Genomic DNA, 18,140 nt, shown 5'->3' on the forward strand with positions numbered 1-18,140 from the left:
AGATATGACTGTCCTGAGGTCTCTACTAACTGCTTTGAATGTTCATGAAGGTCTCTCTTTGGCTCTGGCCAATCAGAAGTCTTAATTCCTCTCTGCACTTATTGTGCTTTGGGGATTGTTTAGGTTACTTTTCTTTTTTTTTGGTACTTGTTTTCTGGTTAGCCTTAGGGAATATATGTACAATTTAGTATTTAACCAGAATCTGAAAGACAGAGTTTTGGAGCTCTTTGTTAGCGTAGATCCCACTCTCTGGTATTATTTTCTTGATGTTTCAGTCAGTTCTACCTCCTTGAACTCCCAAGTTTTACCTTCTTGAATTCAGTGAGACTTGGGCCCTATACTGTATTCTGGAAAGTGTATTACTATCCACTAGAGAGAACCCAGCTACATATAGCGTTGTATTACCTGCTCTCCAAAGTCTTAAAACAATTTTTCATGTTTTGTCCTTGTTTTCTAGGTTTTTGTTTTCAGTTTTTTGTGGCAAGAGGACAAGTTTGCCCTCTTTACTTTATGTGATACCTACTCTTTTTTTTTAGACAGGGTCTTACTATATATTTTAGGTTGGCCTTGAACTCACTATGTAGCCCAGGCTGGCCTGAAACTTGTGGCAGTCCTTCTGCCTCAGCCTCACAAGTTCTGGGAGTACAGGTATATACCACCACACCCAAGTTACTTTTTCCCACTGTAGTTTAGTTTGTATGTGTAATTTTTTCACCTAGTATTGTGAACAGTCTCAGTGTAGCTGGTTGCATTGATCTAAGGTTGGGGATTGTGTGGTTGAAGGTTTGCGTGTTGATTGTGTGGTTGGAGGAGGAAAAGAACAAAATATTGGGAGTGCTGGCAGGAGAATAGGAGAAATAAAGTAGTGGTTCTCACTGTAATCTGAATATTCTTTCTGGACACAGTAGGGTCTTCTTTCTAACTACATAGGAAACAATGCATTAAGAGTGTAATGGAGTGTGAGAAAACAGGGTGGTTGTAAGGAATGTCCCAGCAACTGCTTATGTTCCTGCTTTCTGATCTTCTGGACTTAACCCTTGCATAGGGTATCTTGTTTATATCTGCTATTTCACTTGACAGTCTTTCTCCAATTTGGCCTTTTGGCCCTTGTGAGCAACTAGCTCTCATACATGCTTGTATCCTGGCTTCAATCTTCTGTCCTGATGCCACCACTTTTACTTGAATTAACATTCTACATCAATTTCTGTATCCTCACAATTATTTAGCCCTTTGCTTTCTTTGAATCTATAAAATTTATCCCACATAAGAATACTAACCCAACAGCCTGGGGATTTATCTCAGTGGCACCAATGCCTGCCTCGCAAGCGCAAGGTTCTGAGTTCAATCCCTGTTACAAAAAAAAAGAATACTAACCTGTGTTATCCACTTCACTTTTTAATTTTTTCTGGGACATTGCCTGCTCAAATATAATCCCCATTGCTGAGTAAGGTTAAATAATATTTATTGGATTATTAGTGTATATTTTATCTTCTTGATTTAAAGAATATTTATTAGGTTATTAGCCCATATTTCGATTTCTTGGTTATTTGGGGGCTTGGAAATATATGTTCAAAGGAAATAAGAGGGTTTTCATTTCATTTATATTTATTAGAAGCACAGAATATATATCAAAGTAATGTGAATGACTCCTTTTGTATAATCAGTTATTGCATACAAATACATAATTTTTAAAGAAAACTGTATTATATTAATGTTAGTAATGTTTCGATGTAATTTTAAAATATTTTTCAAATTTCTTACAGTAATCCTAAATTGGAGAATCAGAGAGTAAATAAAAAAGTCAACAATGATGCTTCACTTAGAATTCATAATCTATCCATTTTGGTGAGACAGATAAAATTTTATTACCAGGTAAGTGGTCCTTTTAAAAAATCTGGTATTTTAAGTGATAAATTACATATTTACATTGTTATGTTGTATAATATCATTCATCTAACTCATCTAACAAATATTATATGCCAGGTCCTAGTCTATTTGCTGGAGATTCTTACAAATATTAAAGATATAAGCAAATACTTCATAATTGTCTACTTTTAAAAATGATTACTGCATTTTATGTATTTTTAAAATCAGTTCTGAGTTTCCTGACAACTTGTATAGTGCAACATTCTCTTAACCTATTTTAATTAAGCTTTTGAAAAGTGTGATTTTTATTGATTTAAGAAACTTAAAATGGATTCATATTTAAGTTTTTAAATATGAATATTCTTGTTACTGTTGAGACAAGGTCTCACTAGTCCATTCAGTCTGGGCTTGAAATCTCAGTCTTTCTGCCTCAGCCTCCTGCTGCTGGGATTGTACACAAGTGTCATAATGCCTGACTAATATAAATATTCTTAAGGTTACCAATGTCTCTAAGAATCACTATTTTACACAAATTTAGGTTTGATATATTTTTTAAATACTATGCATTTTCTAATTTTACCTGTACTTTATTTTATTTGTGAGTTATGCTTTTAAATTCCAACCATGGTACTTTTCAAGTAATCTGTTCTTTGGTTTTGATTTTTAGTTAAACTGGTTTGTATGATTTGTTGATATTTGTTAATAATTAGTTGGCTTGGATTTATTAATTTTGTCTCTGGAGTTAATAAACATACAGAAGAATTAGTTTCAATCCCCAGTGCTAAATAAAAAAATCTTTTTTATTGTTGTTTTGTGTTTGAGTTAACAACATCCAAATCAATGCAGTTCTCTTTACCCTTGGATTATCTATCTCTTGGAAAAATTTAAAACTTTTAAAAATGAAAGTCTTTCCAGAACTACTAAAGGGTTTTCTTGTGTTTCTATGCATGCCTCAAAAAAATATTTGCAATGAAATGTTTTAGTACATTTTGATTGTTTTGGCTCACCAAAGGAAAGTAAATCTGAGTTAGAATTCAAATGTGTTATGTCTCCAAAAAAGTATTTTTCATAGGTTGATAAGCATTGGGGTTATATAGCAAAAATGGTTCTCAGAGACAACAGAAAATTGACCTAATTTGCTAAGATAACTGTTAGTGATGGAAAGGATAAGAGGAGGCATTATTTGAATATATCTTTGTCAGTAATGATAGGTAAATTTAAAAGTCAGCATTGTTTTATTTTAGTCACTTAGAAAATACAAAAATCCAGTACAAATTAAGATGTCATTCATATTTTCCCTCTTCCATTTATTGAACGCCAGTCATTGTACATGGCATCAGCTGTACTACAGTATGTCTCTATTTTTCGCTGAACTAATGTTTCTGGTAGAGGGATAACAGCAACAAAACAACTAAATCCAATAATTTTGATTGTGATAAATAATATAGACAATGAAGTAGTAAAGTGAGAAGTCACAGTAGAGGTAATTAGTAACAGATTATCAGAAATTTAACATACACTTTGTTATTAAATGGCAATTCAGAGCTTTTCAAATAATCATTTGATCTATAGCAGACATCTTTTTTTATCTTGCAAATGAATATCCAAAAGTTTTCTGTCAGCAAAGAAGTAAATTATAGCTTTTACATAAAAATACCTAAGTTCTTTATTTTCTTATTTTTTTATTCCTGTGAAGGAGGAATATTGAATTTGAGTATCAGAAGATACAGTTTATAATTTAAAAATCTGACTTAATTTCTAGAATTCTGTGAAAGGTAGTATTTTGTACAACTCTCTTGGCTGCAGTTTAAATAAGAAAAAAGTAGTTCTTCAGCCACCATTAAAATAACAGTCTGACTCATTTGAGATGAAAAAGAAGAGAACTTTACAATCAGGAAACTAAAATGTATTAGGAAGTGCTTGTGTGGTTTAAAGTCACTTATATTAAAAAACAGCTATTCTATCAATAATGTAGTTGCTATAGAAAGCATATACTTTTTCAGGGTTTTTCTTATAATCTGTGATAATAAGCAACATTTGGAGATTAATAAAATTCAGTAGCCAAGAAAAGTAGGTCATATACATATGTGTGTGTATATATATGTGTGTGTGTGTGTATATATCACATTTTCTTCATTCATCTGTTGATGGATATTCAAGCCACTTCCAAGATTTAGCTATTATGAATTGTATCACCATAAAAATGGGTATGCATATATCACTAATATGCTCTCTTTAACTCTTTCAGGAAGATACCTAGAGGGAGAATAGCTAAGTTGAATGAAATTTCTTGTGGTTTTGTTGTTGTTGTTGTTGTTTTTTGGTAACAGGGATCAAACTCAGGACCTTGCGCTTTCAAGGCAGGCAGCAGAAACAATGAGCTAAATCCCTGAACCTCTTGTTTTATTTTTTTGAGGAAAAAATGTATTGCTTTCCATACTAAAGCTTTCCATGCTTTCCATACTTGTTATGCTAGTTTACATTCCCACCAACAATGTTGGAGGGTTCCTTTTTTCCTGCAGTCTTGCTAATATTGTTTCATTTGATTTCTTGATAATAGCACTTCTTTCTGGAATAAGATAGAATCCCAATGTTGTTTCTTCTTTTTTACTTGATTTTCATGGCACATTTAAGATATACAATGTAATGACATTCGTAATTGGAAATTTGCACCTTTACATCATCCATCTTGGTTCTTACTTTTTCCCCATTCCCCTGCCCTCCCTTCAACCTCTCCATCCCTCCCTATCTACAAAGACTTTGTTTCCATTGTTTTCTTTTTTTATATTAATTCAATTCCCTTCTTTTCCCCTACCCCTCCCACTTGCACTTCCCCTTTGCCCCTTTTCTTCCTGTTTCACATTATCTATTATACCTTTTAGTCCTTATTTACACTTTCAGTTTCTCACACTAGAGAAACTATTCGGTATTTACATGTGTGTCCTATTTATTTCACTTAAGAGTATCGCCTCAATGTGCATCCATTTAGCTGTAAATGTCTCTAGTTTCTCTTTCTTCATGGCTAAGTAATACTCCATTTTATTAAAAAACCACATTTTTTAATCCAGTCTCAAGTTGATGGGCAATTGGGTTGCTTCCAAGTTTTAGCCATTACAAATTGTGCAACTATGAACATGGGTGCACATATGTCACTGTGTATGATTCTTTTAATTCTTTGGGCAAGATACCCAGCAGGGGAATAGCAGGGTCAAATGGGACTTCCAGTCCTAGTTCTTTGAGGTATCTCCATACTGATTTCCATAGTGGTTGCACCAGTCTACACTCCCACCAGCAGTGGAGCAGGGTTCCTCTTTCCCCACAGCCCCGCCAGCATTTGTTACTGGTTGATTTCATGATAGCAGCCTTTCCTTCTTGGGTGAGGTAGAATCTCAGTGTTGTTTTCATTTGCATCTGTCGGTTGACCAGTGATGTTGAACATTTTTTCATATGTTTATTTGCTATTTCTACTTCTTTGTCTGAGAAATGTCTGTTCATTTCAGGTGCCCATTTTTGGATTTGGTCTTTAAATTTGGGAGGTCTAATTTTTTTAAGTTCTTTGTAGATTCTAGATAGTAGACCTATGTCTGAGGGACAGCTGGTGAAAATTTTTTCCCACATTGTGAGTTGTCTCTTCACACTGTTGGTGGTTTCTCTTGCTGTGCAGAACCTTTTTAGTAAGAAGGGATCACACTTGTTGATTATTTGTGCTAGTTCACGGGCAACTGAGGTTTTGTTCATAAAATCTTTTCTTACACCAATGTCTTCAAGAGTTCTTCCTAACCTCTCTTCCAGCTGGTTCAGTGTTTCTGTTTTAATATTTAGATCTTTAATCCATTTCAATTTTAGTTTAGTGCCTGGTGAGAGATGCAGGTCTAGTTTTAATGTTTGGCAAGTTGAAACCCAGTTTTCCAGCACCATTTCCAGCACTATTTATTAAAGAGACTATCTTTAAACACCCTCCAGTGAAGGTATTTGGCTCTTTTGTCAAAGATGAGGTGGCTAAGTGTGTCTGGAGTTGTTTCTGCATCTTCTAATCTGCTCCACTGGTCCTCAGGTCTGTTTCTTTGCCAGTACCATGCTGATTTTATCACATTAGCTTTGTAGTATAGTTTCAAGTTGGGAGTTGTAATACCCCCTGCCATGTCTCTTCGTTACCTTGAATTGCTTTTGCTATTCTGGGTCTCTTCTTGTTCCAAATTAATTTTTGGATTGTTTTCTCAAGGTCCATGAAGTACGCTTCTGGGATTTCATTTGAGATTGCATTGAATCTATATAGCAGTTTTGGAAGTATGGCCATTTTCACTATGTTGATCATTCCTACCCAGGAGCAGGGGATGTCTTTCCATTTTCTGATAACATCTTCAATCTCTCTTTTCAGAGTGCTATAGTTTTTAGAGAAGAGGTCTTTGATTTCTTTTGTTAGGTTGATTCCTAGGTATTTCAGTTTTTTTGGATGCTATTGTGAAAGGAATTGTTTGGCCTATTTCTCTCAGTGAGTCTATTGTTCGTGTAGAGGAAAGTTGTTGATTTTTGTATGTTGACCTTGTATCCAGCTACTTTACTGAATTTGGTTATTAAATCTAGAAGACTTTTGGTGGAGTTCTTGGGGTCTTCTATATAGAGTATCATGTCATCTGCAAATAATGACAATTTGACTTCTTCATTTCCTACCTTTATTCCTTTTATTGCTTTCTCTTGTCTAATTGCTGTGGCTGATATTTCCTAAACTATATTGAACAAGAGTGGTGATAGTGGACATCCTTGTCTTGTTCCTGATTTGAGTGTGAAGGATTTCAGTTTTTGACCATTTAGTATGATATTGGCTGTTGGTTTTTCATAGATGGCTTTTATTAGATTGAGTTAGAGACCATCTATTCCAATTTTTTGTAGGGTTTTTATAAATGCCTGTTGGATTTTGTCAAATGCTTTTTCTGCATCTATTGATATGATCATGTGGTTTTTGTACCTGGGTCTATTGGTACAGTGTATTACATTGATTGATTTGCATATGTTGAACCATCCCTGCATCCCTGGAATGAATCCCACTTGATCAGGGTGTATGATCTTCTTGATGATCTTGTGCATTCTATTTGCCATTATCTTATTAAGGATTTTTGCATCTATGTTCATTAGTGAGATTGGCCTATAGTTCTCTTTTTTGGTTGGGTCTTTCTCTGCTTTGAGGATCAAGGTAATGCTTCTTCCAAGAATGAATTTAGGAGTATTGCTTCCCTTTCAATTTCATTGAAGAGTTTAAACAATGGTGGCAGTAGTTCCTCTGTGAATGTCTTGTAGAATTCAGCAGTGAAGCCATCAGGACCTGGGATTTTCTTAGTTGGTAAGTTTTTAATTACATGTTCAATTTCATTGATTGATATTGGGTTGTTTAGAATTTTTAGGTCATCTTCATTCAACTTTGGTAATTCAATATATCTAGGAATCTGTCTGTTTCTTCTGTATTATACATCTTATTGGCGTATAGGTTCTCAAAGAAAATATTGATGATCCTCTGGATTTCTGTTGGGTCCATTGTGATTTCACCGTTTTCATTCCCAATTGCATGGATTTGGGCCTTTTCTTTCCTTTTTCTGATAAGGTTGTCTAAGTTTTGTTTATTGTTTTGAAGAACCAACTCTTGGCTTCATTGATTTTTTTGTATCATTCTCTTAGTCTCCATTGCATTGATTTCTGGTCTGATCTTCATAATTTCCTCCCTTGTATGAGCTTTGGGTTTGTCCTGGTCTTCTTTTTCTAGAAGCTTGAGGTTCAGCATCAGGTTGTTTAATTGAGCTCACTCTGTTTTCCTAATATGCGTATTCACTGCTATGAATTTCCCTCATAAGACTGCTTTCATTGTCCCATAAATTCTGATCTGTTGTATTGGCATTGTCATTTAATTGTAGGAACTGTCTAATTTCTTCTTCAATTTCCTCTGTGACCCATTGGTTATTCAGAAGTGTGTTGTTCCAGTGTTGTTTTAAGTTGCGTTTCTCTTGTGGTCAATGATGTTGAACATTTTTCATGTATTTGAAAAGTGTCTTTTCATTTAAATTTCCCATATTTAATTTAGGTCTTTTATTTTATTGGGGGGGCCTGATTTTTGTGTTCTTTATATATTTTAGATATTAGTATTCTTCTTGAGGATTAGCTGGCAAAATTTTTTCCCATTCTGTAGTTTGTCTTTTGACTGTTTGTTGTTTCCTTTGATGTGCAGAAGTTTTTATTTTTTCCCCCCCATTAAGTTTATTGGTACATTTTGAGTATAAAATACAGTTACATTCATCATTGGGACCTTGTACCATTACATGAGATCTTGGTTCTTATTTTTTCCCATTCCCCTGCCCTCCCTTCACCCCCTCCACCTTTCCCTATTTGCAAAGATTTTGTTTCCATTTTTTTCCTTTTCTTATATTTTTTCTTTTCCCTTCTTTCCTTTCCCCTACCCCTCCCACTTCCCCTTCTTCTTTAGACCTTTTCTTCCTATTACACAATATCAATTATACATTTTTAAAATTACAATATCAAGATCTAGGAGACATTACCACAGATTTTAGAGAATTTAAAAGGATATAGAAAGTATATTACAAAAATCTGAGAACTTCTAGGAAGTACCTTGGAAGACAAATTAATGAAACTAACTCTGGAGGAAATATAAAATTTGAATAGCACCTATTAAAGAAAGTTTATTCCTAGCTTGAAAACCTACCTATATGACAACAACAGGCTCATATACATTTTAACTGATAAATTGTATCAAACATTTAAAGCAAAAAAAAAAACCATATAAAGCAGAAAAAAGAAGGAACACTTCTCCCCTCATTTTAGGAAATCAAGATTGTGCTAATACTAAGACTAGATAAAGATAATAGAAGAAAAACGTATTAACATAGATAGAAATTTGTTTAACAAAACAAACAGAAGTCAGATCTGGCAGTATATAGAAAGTTGTTTTGTTATAGGGATGGCAGTGTTGGTTCAGCTTTGGAAGATCCACCCCCAAAAGTCATCATTTCAACAGAGGAAAGGAAAAAGCCATATGATCCTGTCAGTAGTTGGAGAAAAAATATTGGACCAAATTCTACATTCATGGGAAAAGCTGTCAGGAGACTAGAAGTAGAACCAAACCTTCTCTACAGATCAAAGACATGTACTCCATACTTTCAGCAAAAACACCGTATATGAATGGAGAAGATACAATGCTTTCTCCCTAAGGTGGGGAACAAGGGTAGATATGCCTACTCTTCATCTGTCCATTAAACTTTGAAACATAGGCCCAAACCAAAATAGTCTGGCAATAAAAAGAAACAAGTAGCATAGGATTGGCAAGGCAGAAGCAAAATCTTTTTTTTTTTTGGTAGGGGGATCGAACTCAGGACCTTGCGCTTGCGAGGCAGGCGCCGGAACCACTGAGCTAAATCCCAGGCCAGCAAAATCTTTATATGTAGATGAAATGATCATCTACAGAGAAAATACTAAGAAATCTCTAAGAGCCCCTAGAACTTGTATTTGAATTTAGCAGGATTAGAAAATACAAGGTATATATAAAAATTCAGGTCTGTGTATACTTGCTATAAATGAAGAATTGGATATTGAAATTTAAAAGTTATGTAGGAGTACAAAGGACCTAGAAAAGTAAAAAGAAAAAGGAAAAAAAAAAGTGTTGGAAGACGTTTAGTCCCTAATTTTAAGACTTCTTCTAAAGCTATAGTAATCAAGGCAGTGTTGGTATAAGGAAAGACATATAGATCATTGGAATAAAACAAAGAATCTAGAAATAGAACCATGCATATATGGTCCACTGAGTTTTGAAAGATTCTTTAACATTAACATTTTATAGAACATAAACTCAATTCAAGAGCAGAGGAAAAGATAGTGTTTTCAGCAAATGGCCCTAGAACACCTGGTATCCGTATATAGAAAATTAACCTTGACCCTTTATTTCCATACATAAAGATAACTTGAAAGGATCTATGAACCTAAATATGAAAGACTAAAACTATAAAACTTTAAGAAGAAATTATAAGGGAAAATGTTTATGAATTTAGTGTAGGCAAGAATTTCCTAGGATACAAAAAACATGATGTATAAAAGAAAAAAATTGAGAAATGAGATTCCATCAAAATTTAGAACTTTAAATGACATCGTTAAGAAAATGAAACGTAGTCCTTAAACAGACCATATTTATAATGCATATCACCTATGACCAGACTATATAAAGAACTCTTACTGCTCATTAATAGACAATCCAATTAAAAAATAGCCAGTACAGCACAAGGAAAGCTGTGCAACACTAGAATCAGAAAAATGCTAATCAGTACAATAACAAGATTGAATTATGCACTCATTAGGGAGATGAAGTTAAAAGTTTTAAAAGAATAAATGTCAGCTTAGGTGTGAACCACTTAGAACTTTCTAATACTGCTAATGTGACTGTAAAATGATAAAACCATTTTGGAAAACAATATAGAAATTTCTTGTATTGCTGTTAAGAACCAACAGTCCTGTTCTTAAGATTTTACTTGAGAGGAATGAAAACACATGTTCACAATAGAATTGTACATGCAAGTTGAGTATCCCTTATCTGAAATTCTTGGGACCAGAGTGTTTCAGATTTTCATTTGAAATCCACTTGATCTGCAAAGAGGATAGCTACTCCTGCTTTCTTTTTCGGGTTCCTGTCACATGGAATATTGTTTTCCCCCCTTTCACTTTCAGTCTATGAGTTTCTTTTTGAATTAAATGTGTCTCTTGTATGCAGCATATTGTTGGATCTTGCTTCTTGACCCATTCTGCCAGTCTATTTCTTTTGATTGGTGAATTGAGACCATTAACATTGATGCTTATAACTCATACATATTGACTTATGGTCATGACTTTTTCTTTTTGTTGGAATCTCCCCCTTTGCATTTAATTTCTTGTCACGCCTGATGGATTCATTCTGCTGGGCTTCCTGGCATTGTGATACTTGTTTTCTTTTCCTAGGATATTGTCTAAAATTTTTTGGAGTGCTGGTTTGGTGTTCATGAAGTTCCTAAGGTGCTCTTTGTCATGAAAGTATCTTCTTTCTCCATCAATTTTGAAAGACAGTTTTGCAGTATACATCAATCTGGGTTGGCAGCTGTTTTCTTTTAGGGCCTGAAAAAATACGTCACTCCAAGCTCTTCTTGCCTTGAGGGTTTGCATTGAGAAGTCCGCTGTGATTCTGATGGGCTTTCCTTTGTCTGTGATTTGTTTCTTTTCTCTCACTGCTTGTAGAACTTTGTTCTTCTGTTGGGTTTCTGGAATCTTAACAATTATAAGCCTATGTGTAGATATTTTTTGATCAAGGCTCTTTGGAATCCTATATGCCTCACTTATCTGTATGTCAAGTTCTTTTCCCCTGCTTGGGAAGTTTTCTGCCATCACTTCTGTGAACAGTTTTTTTGTCATCTTCACTCTCTCCTGTTTCTTCATTAACTCCAATTAGTCTTATGTTATTCTTCTTTGCATCGTTTAGCAGCTGCTGGATTGATTTCTCGTGATCCCTTACAATTTTAATGCAATTTTTCTTTTCCTGGTCACTAATTGCAATCTTGTCTTCTACATCTGAAATTCTGTCTTCACATTGGCTCATTCTGCTGTGTAGACTTTCGATGGAGTTTTTAATCTCCTGGAAATCTATTTGCATCTGTTTTATGGATTTCAATTGTTTCCTGTGTTAGGATTCCTTCATGTTCCTGAGCTCCTCTCTAGATTTATTAATCATGTTTTGCACTGTGAGCACAATCTCTGCTGTTATGTGAGAAATTATTTCTGATTTCCTTTTTCCCAGATCCTCTTTTATTGCCAGTTCAGGGAGTCCAGGTGGTTGAGTGTCAGTGTTCCATCTCGTTTCTCTTTGGGGTTGCTGTAGGTGATCTGGAAGTCTGGTTTTGATACTTGTTTATGAGTCTTCTCATTTCAGTGGTGGTCAGGAGGGGAGGGTGCTGCTGGCGCCTGCTCTGCTCACCTCCTGTGTGCTGGTGGGAGTGGTGTGGTGGCCTGGAAGCCTCCTCTTGTGCCCTGGGAGCAGCTCACCTCCTATGGCCCAATTTTGATTCTTGATATTATTCCTGGTGCAGTTTGGGATTCTGTTCTAAAAGTCCTTATGTATACTTATGTCTTCAAAAGTTTTACCTATTTTATCTTCCAGAAGATTGTTTCTTTTTTCGTATTTTAGATCTTTGATGCGTTTTGATTTTAGGACATGGTCAGTGATTCATTCTTCGGCATGAGTATAACCACTTTTCCCAGAACCATTTGTTACTGAGGCTTTCTTCCAGTGTATGGTTTTTGCCCCTTTGTCCAAGACCAGATGGGTGGATGTGCCTGGGGTTGTTTCTACATTCTGTTCCACTAATCTGCATGTCTGTTTTGTGCTCTTTTTTAATCACTATATCTTCATAATAATTTGAAATGTGGGATTGTTGTGCTTCCTGCTTTGCTCTTGTTGCCCAAGTTTTCTTTTGGTATTCTGAATCTCTTCCAGCTCCTTATAAAGTTGAGGATTTTTTTTTTAGTTCTGTGAGGAATGCTGTTCGTGTTTTGACTGAGATTGCATTAAATGTCTATATCCATTTTTGTAGTACAGTATGGCCACTTTGACAATATTGGCTCTTCCTATTCAGAAGCAAGGTATATTTTTCCATTTTCTGATGTCCTCTTTGATCTACTTTTTCAGAGTACTGTAGTTTTCATTATAGAGGTATTTTACTTCCTTGATTAGTTTAATTCCTAAGTATTTAATTTTTCTTGAAGCTATTGTGAATGAGATTGTTTTTCTCGTTTCTCTTTTGGTGGGTTCATTGTTGTTGTACAGGAACTCTGTTGACTTTTGTGTGTTGATTTTGTATCCTGCTGCATTGCTGAATTTGATTATTACTTCTAGCAGTCTTTTGATGGACTTTTTTGGTTCTTCTCTAAAGAATCGTATTACCTGTGAATAACGATAAATGACTTCCTTCTTTCCTATATGTGTTTCTTTTATTTCTTTCTCTTTTGTGAGTGTTCTGGCTAAAATTTCAAGTGCTATATTTAATAGGAATGATGAGAATGGACACCCTTTTTTTGTTCCTGGTTTTAGAGGAACAGCTTTCAGATTTTTCCCATGTAATGTGATGGTGGCACATTGTAAATTGCTTTTATCATACTGAGATAAGTTTCTTCTTATACCTGTTTTTTTTTAATTATGCATGGATGTTGGATTTTGTCAAAGGCATCTGTTGAGGTGATCATGTGATTTTTGTCCTTTCTTCTGTTTATATGATATATTCTATTTATTGATTTGCACATGTTCAGCCATCCTTGCATCACTGGGATAAAGCCAACTTGGTCATTTGTATGATCTTTTTAATGATTTGCTGCATTCTGTTTGCCAGTATCTTGTTGAGGATTTTTGCATCTATGTTAATTTAAGAGATTGGCGTGTAGTTTCGATTTTCATTTGAGTTACTGTCTGGTTTTGGAATTAAGGTAATGCTAGTTTCCAGGTATGAGTTTGGTAGTATTCCTTCCCTTTCTGTTTCATTGAAGAATTTGAGGTGTATTGGTGTTAGATCTTCACTGAAGTTCCTGTAGAATTCAGCAGTGAATCCATCAGGTCCTTTGATTTTCTTAGTTGGTAGGAGGTTTTTTGTTTTTGTTTTTTGGTTTTTTTCCTGTGTCAGTTTCATTGCCTGTTACTGGACTGTTCAGGTTTTTTATATTTTCCTGGTTCATATGTGTTAGGAGTCTATCCATTTCTCCTAGATTCTCTGACTTATTGGAGTACTGTATAGGTTTTCAAATTAATTGTTAATTTTCTGGATTTTGGTGGTATCTCCTTCCTGTTTTCTTATGTTTACAGTTCTCCAAATCTTTCTGGACTGTGTTTTTTTTTTACAAAAAAAAGAATTTCTAATTATTCAGTAAAATTTAGCTTTAATGGCCCTGGAAATGTTTACATTCTCTATATTTGAAATCTTTATAAATCTTTAAAAATTTTTTAATCTCTTCATCTCTCCATGCTTTATTTTTATCTTTAGCATTCATCAACAACAGTACTTATTTTCTGTCCACTCTTACTAAAATGTACCCATCTATCCTACAAATACATCTCAGACCCCTGTAGCATATCACCAGTGTCAGTAGTTGTAATGTCAGGCTGATGTGTACCTTCAGTTCTTCAAGGAAAAGGTGGTATAAACAGAAGGGGGATACCTGATTAAGTATTACTTAAAGTTAGTAACTTGAATACATTCGGTTCTTTCTAAATCATCCTGTGCCATCAGAATGTGCATACATTCTTTGGCACTAAAATTTTGATGGTAATCAAAGGAAGTTAACCACCTATTATAGCTACAGGATAGAAATAATGATTTACTGAGGAAAAACTCACTTTCGTGAAATGATCATAAGACAGGCTAGTATTAGCTTTCTTGATTTTAAAATTGGCTGACATTTTTAATTCTCTGAGAGAAATACTAAAAGAACAGAAAATTGTATTAGTCACGTTTCCTGTTGCTAGGGCAAAATACCGGATACCTGAATCTTAAAGGAAGAGGGATTTATTTTGGCCCACTTTCAGTCCATGGTTGGTTGGCTTAAGGCAGAAATGGCATGGTGGAATGGCATGACAGAGGAAAGATGCTCAACTCATGATGTCCACGAAGCAGAGAGCAGGGGAAGAGCCCCAAAGAGGAAAGGGCTAGGGAGCAGATACAGTCCCCAAGGTCACACTTCCATGATCCACCCAGACAGGCCAAGAAGTGTGCTTTACTCACCTAGGTATCTCACAATCTAACCAAGTTGATATTCTGAATTAGCTGTTATAAGAGTACACACGCTCGATCTTTTATTGAGAAATATAGTTTTTAGTTGTCTAAACTTAAAATCTTAGATTTCCAAATAATAAATATTAGTACAGTTCAACTCAGATGCTTTTACTTTGTGGACATTAAGTTCTGGCATTATAATTTTAGTTATTTAATTCATTAAAGTTACAAAGGATTTAAGACCTTGTGTATTTTTTCATATTTGTTTATTTGAAAAATTACAGTATATTATACCTACAAAATATTGTATAATCATGTTATAACTTGATGAATAATAACCTAGTCAGTGTTAGCCATACAGTAACTATTGGGTATCATTTTACAGGAGACTTTGCAGCAATTGATTATGATGCCATTGCCAAATGTCTTAATCATTGGCAAAAATCCCTTTTCCGGTAAGTATTAAAATATAATGTAATAGTAATGTTCTACCTTTGTGTGATACTGTGTTTACCAGGAGCTTTATTATTTGTGTTAACACACTAGGTTTTCACAACTCCTTTGGAGAGGCTGGAGGTGATGCTGCAGTTGGTAGCAAGAAAACAGTCTTAGAATTTGTAAGTTGTAGGAGGGAGTAGATATACCTTTAACACAAAGTCCCACATTTTTCCCGCTGTACTCACATGGATAGTTTTTGGTGATTATTATGATTTTAATGCCTCATAAACAAATATAAAAGATGATGTAGTTATAAGCTTACAGGACTATAACCTAAGAAATGATTTTGAAATTAGTTCTCTTTGTATACCTATCTTTGCCAAAGTTTGAAGATAAGGTTTTACTGATGTTTTAAACTACTTCTGAATGAAAAAATGAGAAGTAGTTTCTTAGATCATTTAAATTATTTTACTTAAAACTATTATCCTTTACCAGATTTTAAATGTGACATGTTAAGAGGTTTTTGCTTGTTTTTGTTAGTGGGAGTTGAACCCCAAAATGTCTCACATGCTAAGCACACAGTTATCACTGAGCTACACTCCTAGCCCCAGTTTTAATGTTCAACAAAGGACTTAATCCTTGCTAATGATGGTATCCAGTTTGAATATACTATATCTTCTCTAACTCCTACCCTTTCTTATAGTCAAAATCAACAACAACAACAAAAAAGGCACCTGTTTTGGAAACTAATTAGATGGATTAGGAGTGGATTTAACTAGCTGATTAGTCTTTGGAGATACTTCGGGATGTTTGATCATATATATATTTAAAAAGGGGGGCTCTGAGGCTTAGCTTAGTGGTAGAGCCCTTGCCTTGCATGGCCAAGGCCCTAGGTTCAATCCCACCACTGAGGGGTGGAGGGAGAAAGAAAGACAATTTCCAGGTAGAATTGAATTTTCAGTTCCATATGCATTTAGTAACTGACTCCTAGGTTTGAGGGGCCAGGTATTTAAAGAAATGGTACATTACTGGGAAAGTATGCAATAATTAATGTGAAGTAGAGATACATACAAAATGTTAAGGCATATAAAATATGGAGCCATTGTTTATTTATATAATTAGTATATATTTATGATAAGTTTAGGACCATTAGTAATTGTTTTAGGGAAGACTACACAAAGATGTTAGAGCTGTACCTAGATAGTGGTGGCACACCTATGGCACATGTTCCAGAGTGGGCTGTTTGTATCATTGGAAGCTCTAAAAGATTCGCCATCACTGACCTAGGATGATGATTATTAGTAAGTGATTCACAGGCAGGATGAAGAGGTAGGGAAAGAGAGAGAGAAAGATACACATATATCTATATCTACCACTGAATGTTTTAAGAAAGTCTTACTTGAATGCTGTTGGATAGGAGATGGTCTCTCCAGTTCTGTAACAGGCTGTTAACTTTTTATCCAGCTTGTTATGTACATTTAATAGGAGTCTCACTGAAATAGATGTTTAAGATTCTGATCCTTATGAACCTACACAGTGGAACTCCATTTAAATTTTTTTTTTTGGTACCAGGGATCGAACTCGGGTCCTTGTTCTTGCACTTGCACAGCAGGTGGCGAAACCACTGAGCTAAATCCCCGGGCCACTCCATTTAAATTTTATAAGTAGATAAGTAATATTTGTATTCTACAAAGAATACACTGAGAAGCCAGACCAATAGCAGCCATTTTGGCTGACTGTGGCATATTATATCAGCATAATTTGGTAGGTTCTTAATTTGGTAGGCTGATGCAATATCATTTATGGAAAAGGAATACATTCATAGTATATTTACTTCATGAAACCTTGAAATGTACTTACTTATACCACAGCTCTTCAAAATTAAATTTGTTGCCCATTTCTACTGCCATTACTACATTGAAAACACAAACAGCTGCTTTTTAAATTTCCCACTATATATGTTTATAGAATTAACCTTTTGGTCAACTTATTGTGAATATTACCTGCAGAAAATATAACAGAGAGTTGAAGTAAAGCTAAATATTATACTAAGTAATTGCTTTTATTTCAGAACAAGGAACAGAAGAAGTTAAAAAACTGCTTTTACTTTTGCTGGGTTGTGCAGTTCAGGTAAGTTAAAATATTTCTTCATATTTTCATGTTAGCCTCTTTATGTTTTTTCAGGCTCTAGTGTTTTAAAGACTTAAAGATGGATTCTTAGTTTTCAAAGTCTGATGATATAACTTCCTAAGGAGACTGTGTTGAAGAAAAATAGTTATTCAGTTATTTTAAAATGTATATTATTGTGGCATTTAAAAGTCTTTATTCTTTTCCCTGTTCTGAGGCTGTTAATGGACCCTAAGTTTTTCATATTTCTTCAGAGCTATATTAAGAACCTCTTCAAAAATCTTTGTAATTTATTTTTGTATGTATATATATTTTATAAGAATTAACAGTAAAAAGGAGATAGAACTTTGAAAAATATTTTAGGAGTCTGGGAGATGGATCTTTTGCAAATGGGAAAGAGACCAAGAGATGTAGGGAGGGGAAGGGAGGGGATGGAAAGGGGAGATAAAAAGAATTAAGGGGTGAGCCTACCTTCTAAACTGGTACACATTAATATTATATTTAAACATGAATATTATCTAGTAATGTTAACTATTCTTAATTTTTCTCTAAATATATTAGCTGGTTTTGTTTAACTGTGTATGGATTCATACAATACAGATCCATATCATCTGAAAAGGGATTAATATAATCTGGAAATTCAAGGTAGATATTCTTCCAAATTGTCATTAGAAAGAGTAGAAGAGTATTTGGGCGGGCTAAGTCTTAAGAGAAGAACAGAATGGGCAAACTAAGGTTATAGAAGGAAGGGTAGAGGGGATTGTAGGGAGGGGAAGGGGATGTAAAAAGAATTAAGATGTGTTATGTACATGTACCAACTCCCATGATGAATGTAATTATTGTGTCCTGCAAACATGTACTAATAAAATTAAAACATTAAATATGTATGGTTATATTAAATAAGCAGAAAAATAATAGTTATTTTGAGATGTTTAGAAA

The 18,140-nt window shown here is 34.4% G+C and overlaps 1 protein-coding gene across 10 annotated transcripts in view; it reads left to right on the forward strand.

Moving 5' to 3' along the window:
• The window catches only part of Ccdc88a (coiled-coil and HOOK domain protein 88A), a 144,289-nt gene that overhangs the window by 26,112 nt on the left and 100,037 nt on the right, over nucleotides 1–18,140 (forward strand). For all 10 annotated transcript variants that reach the window (XM_004867264.4, XM_021246335.2, XM_021246327.2 and 7 more), the window contains exons 3-5: nucleotides 1,764–1,872; nucleotides 15,022–15,091; nucleotides 17,146–17,204. In XM_004867264.4, the coding sequence (XP_004867321.1) occupies nucleotides 1,764–1,872; nucleotides 15,022–15,091; nucleotides 17,146–17,204 (238 nt within the window). The remainder of the gene's footprint in view (nucleotides 1–1,763; nucleotides 1,873–15,021; nucleotides 15,092–17,145; nucleotides 17,205–18,140) is intronic.

The sequence above is a fragment of the Heterocephalus glaber genome, unplaced genomic scaffold (genome assembly GCF_053883595.1).
Source record: "Heterocephalus glaber isolate CG9 unplaced genomic scaffold, H.glaber_assembly_v1.0 deba00001457, whole genome shotgun sequence".
Taxonomy (NCBI): Eukaryota; Metazoa; Chordata; class Mammalia; order Rodentia; family Bathyergidae; genus Heterocephalus; species Heterocephalus glaber.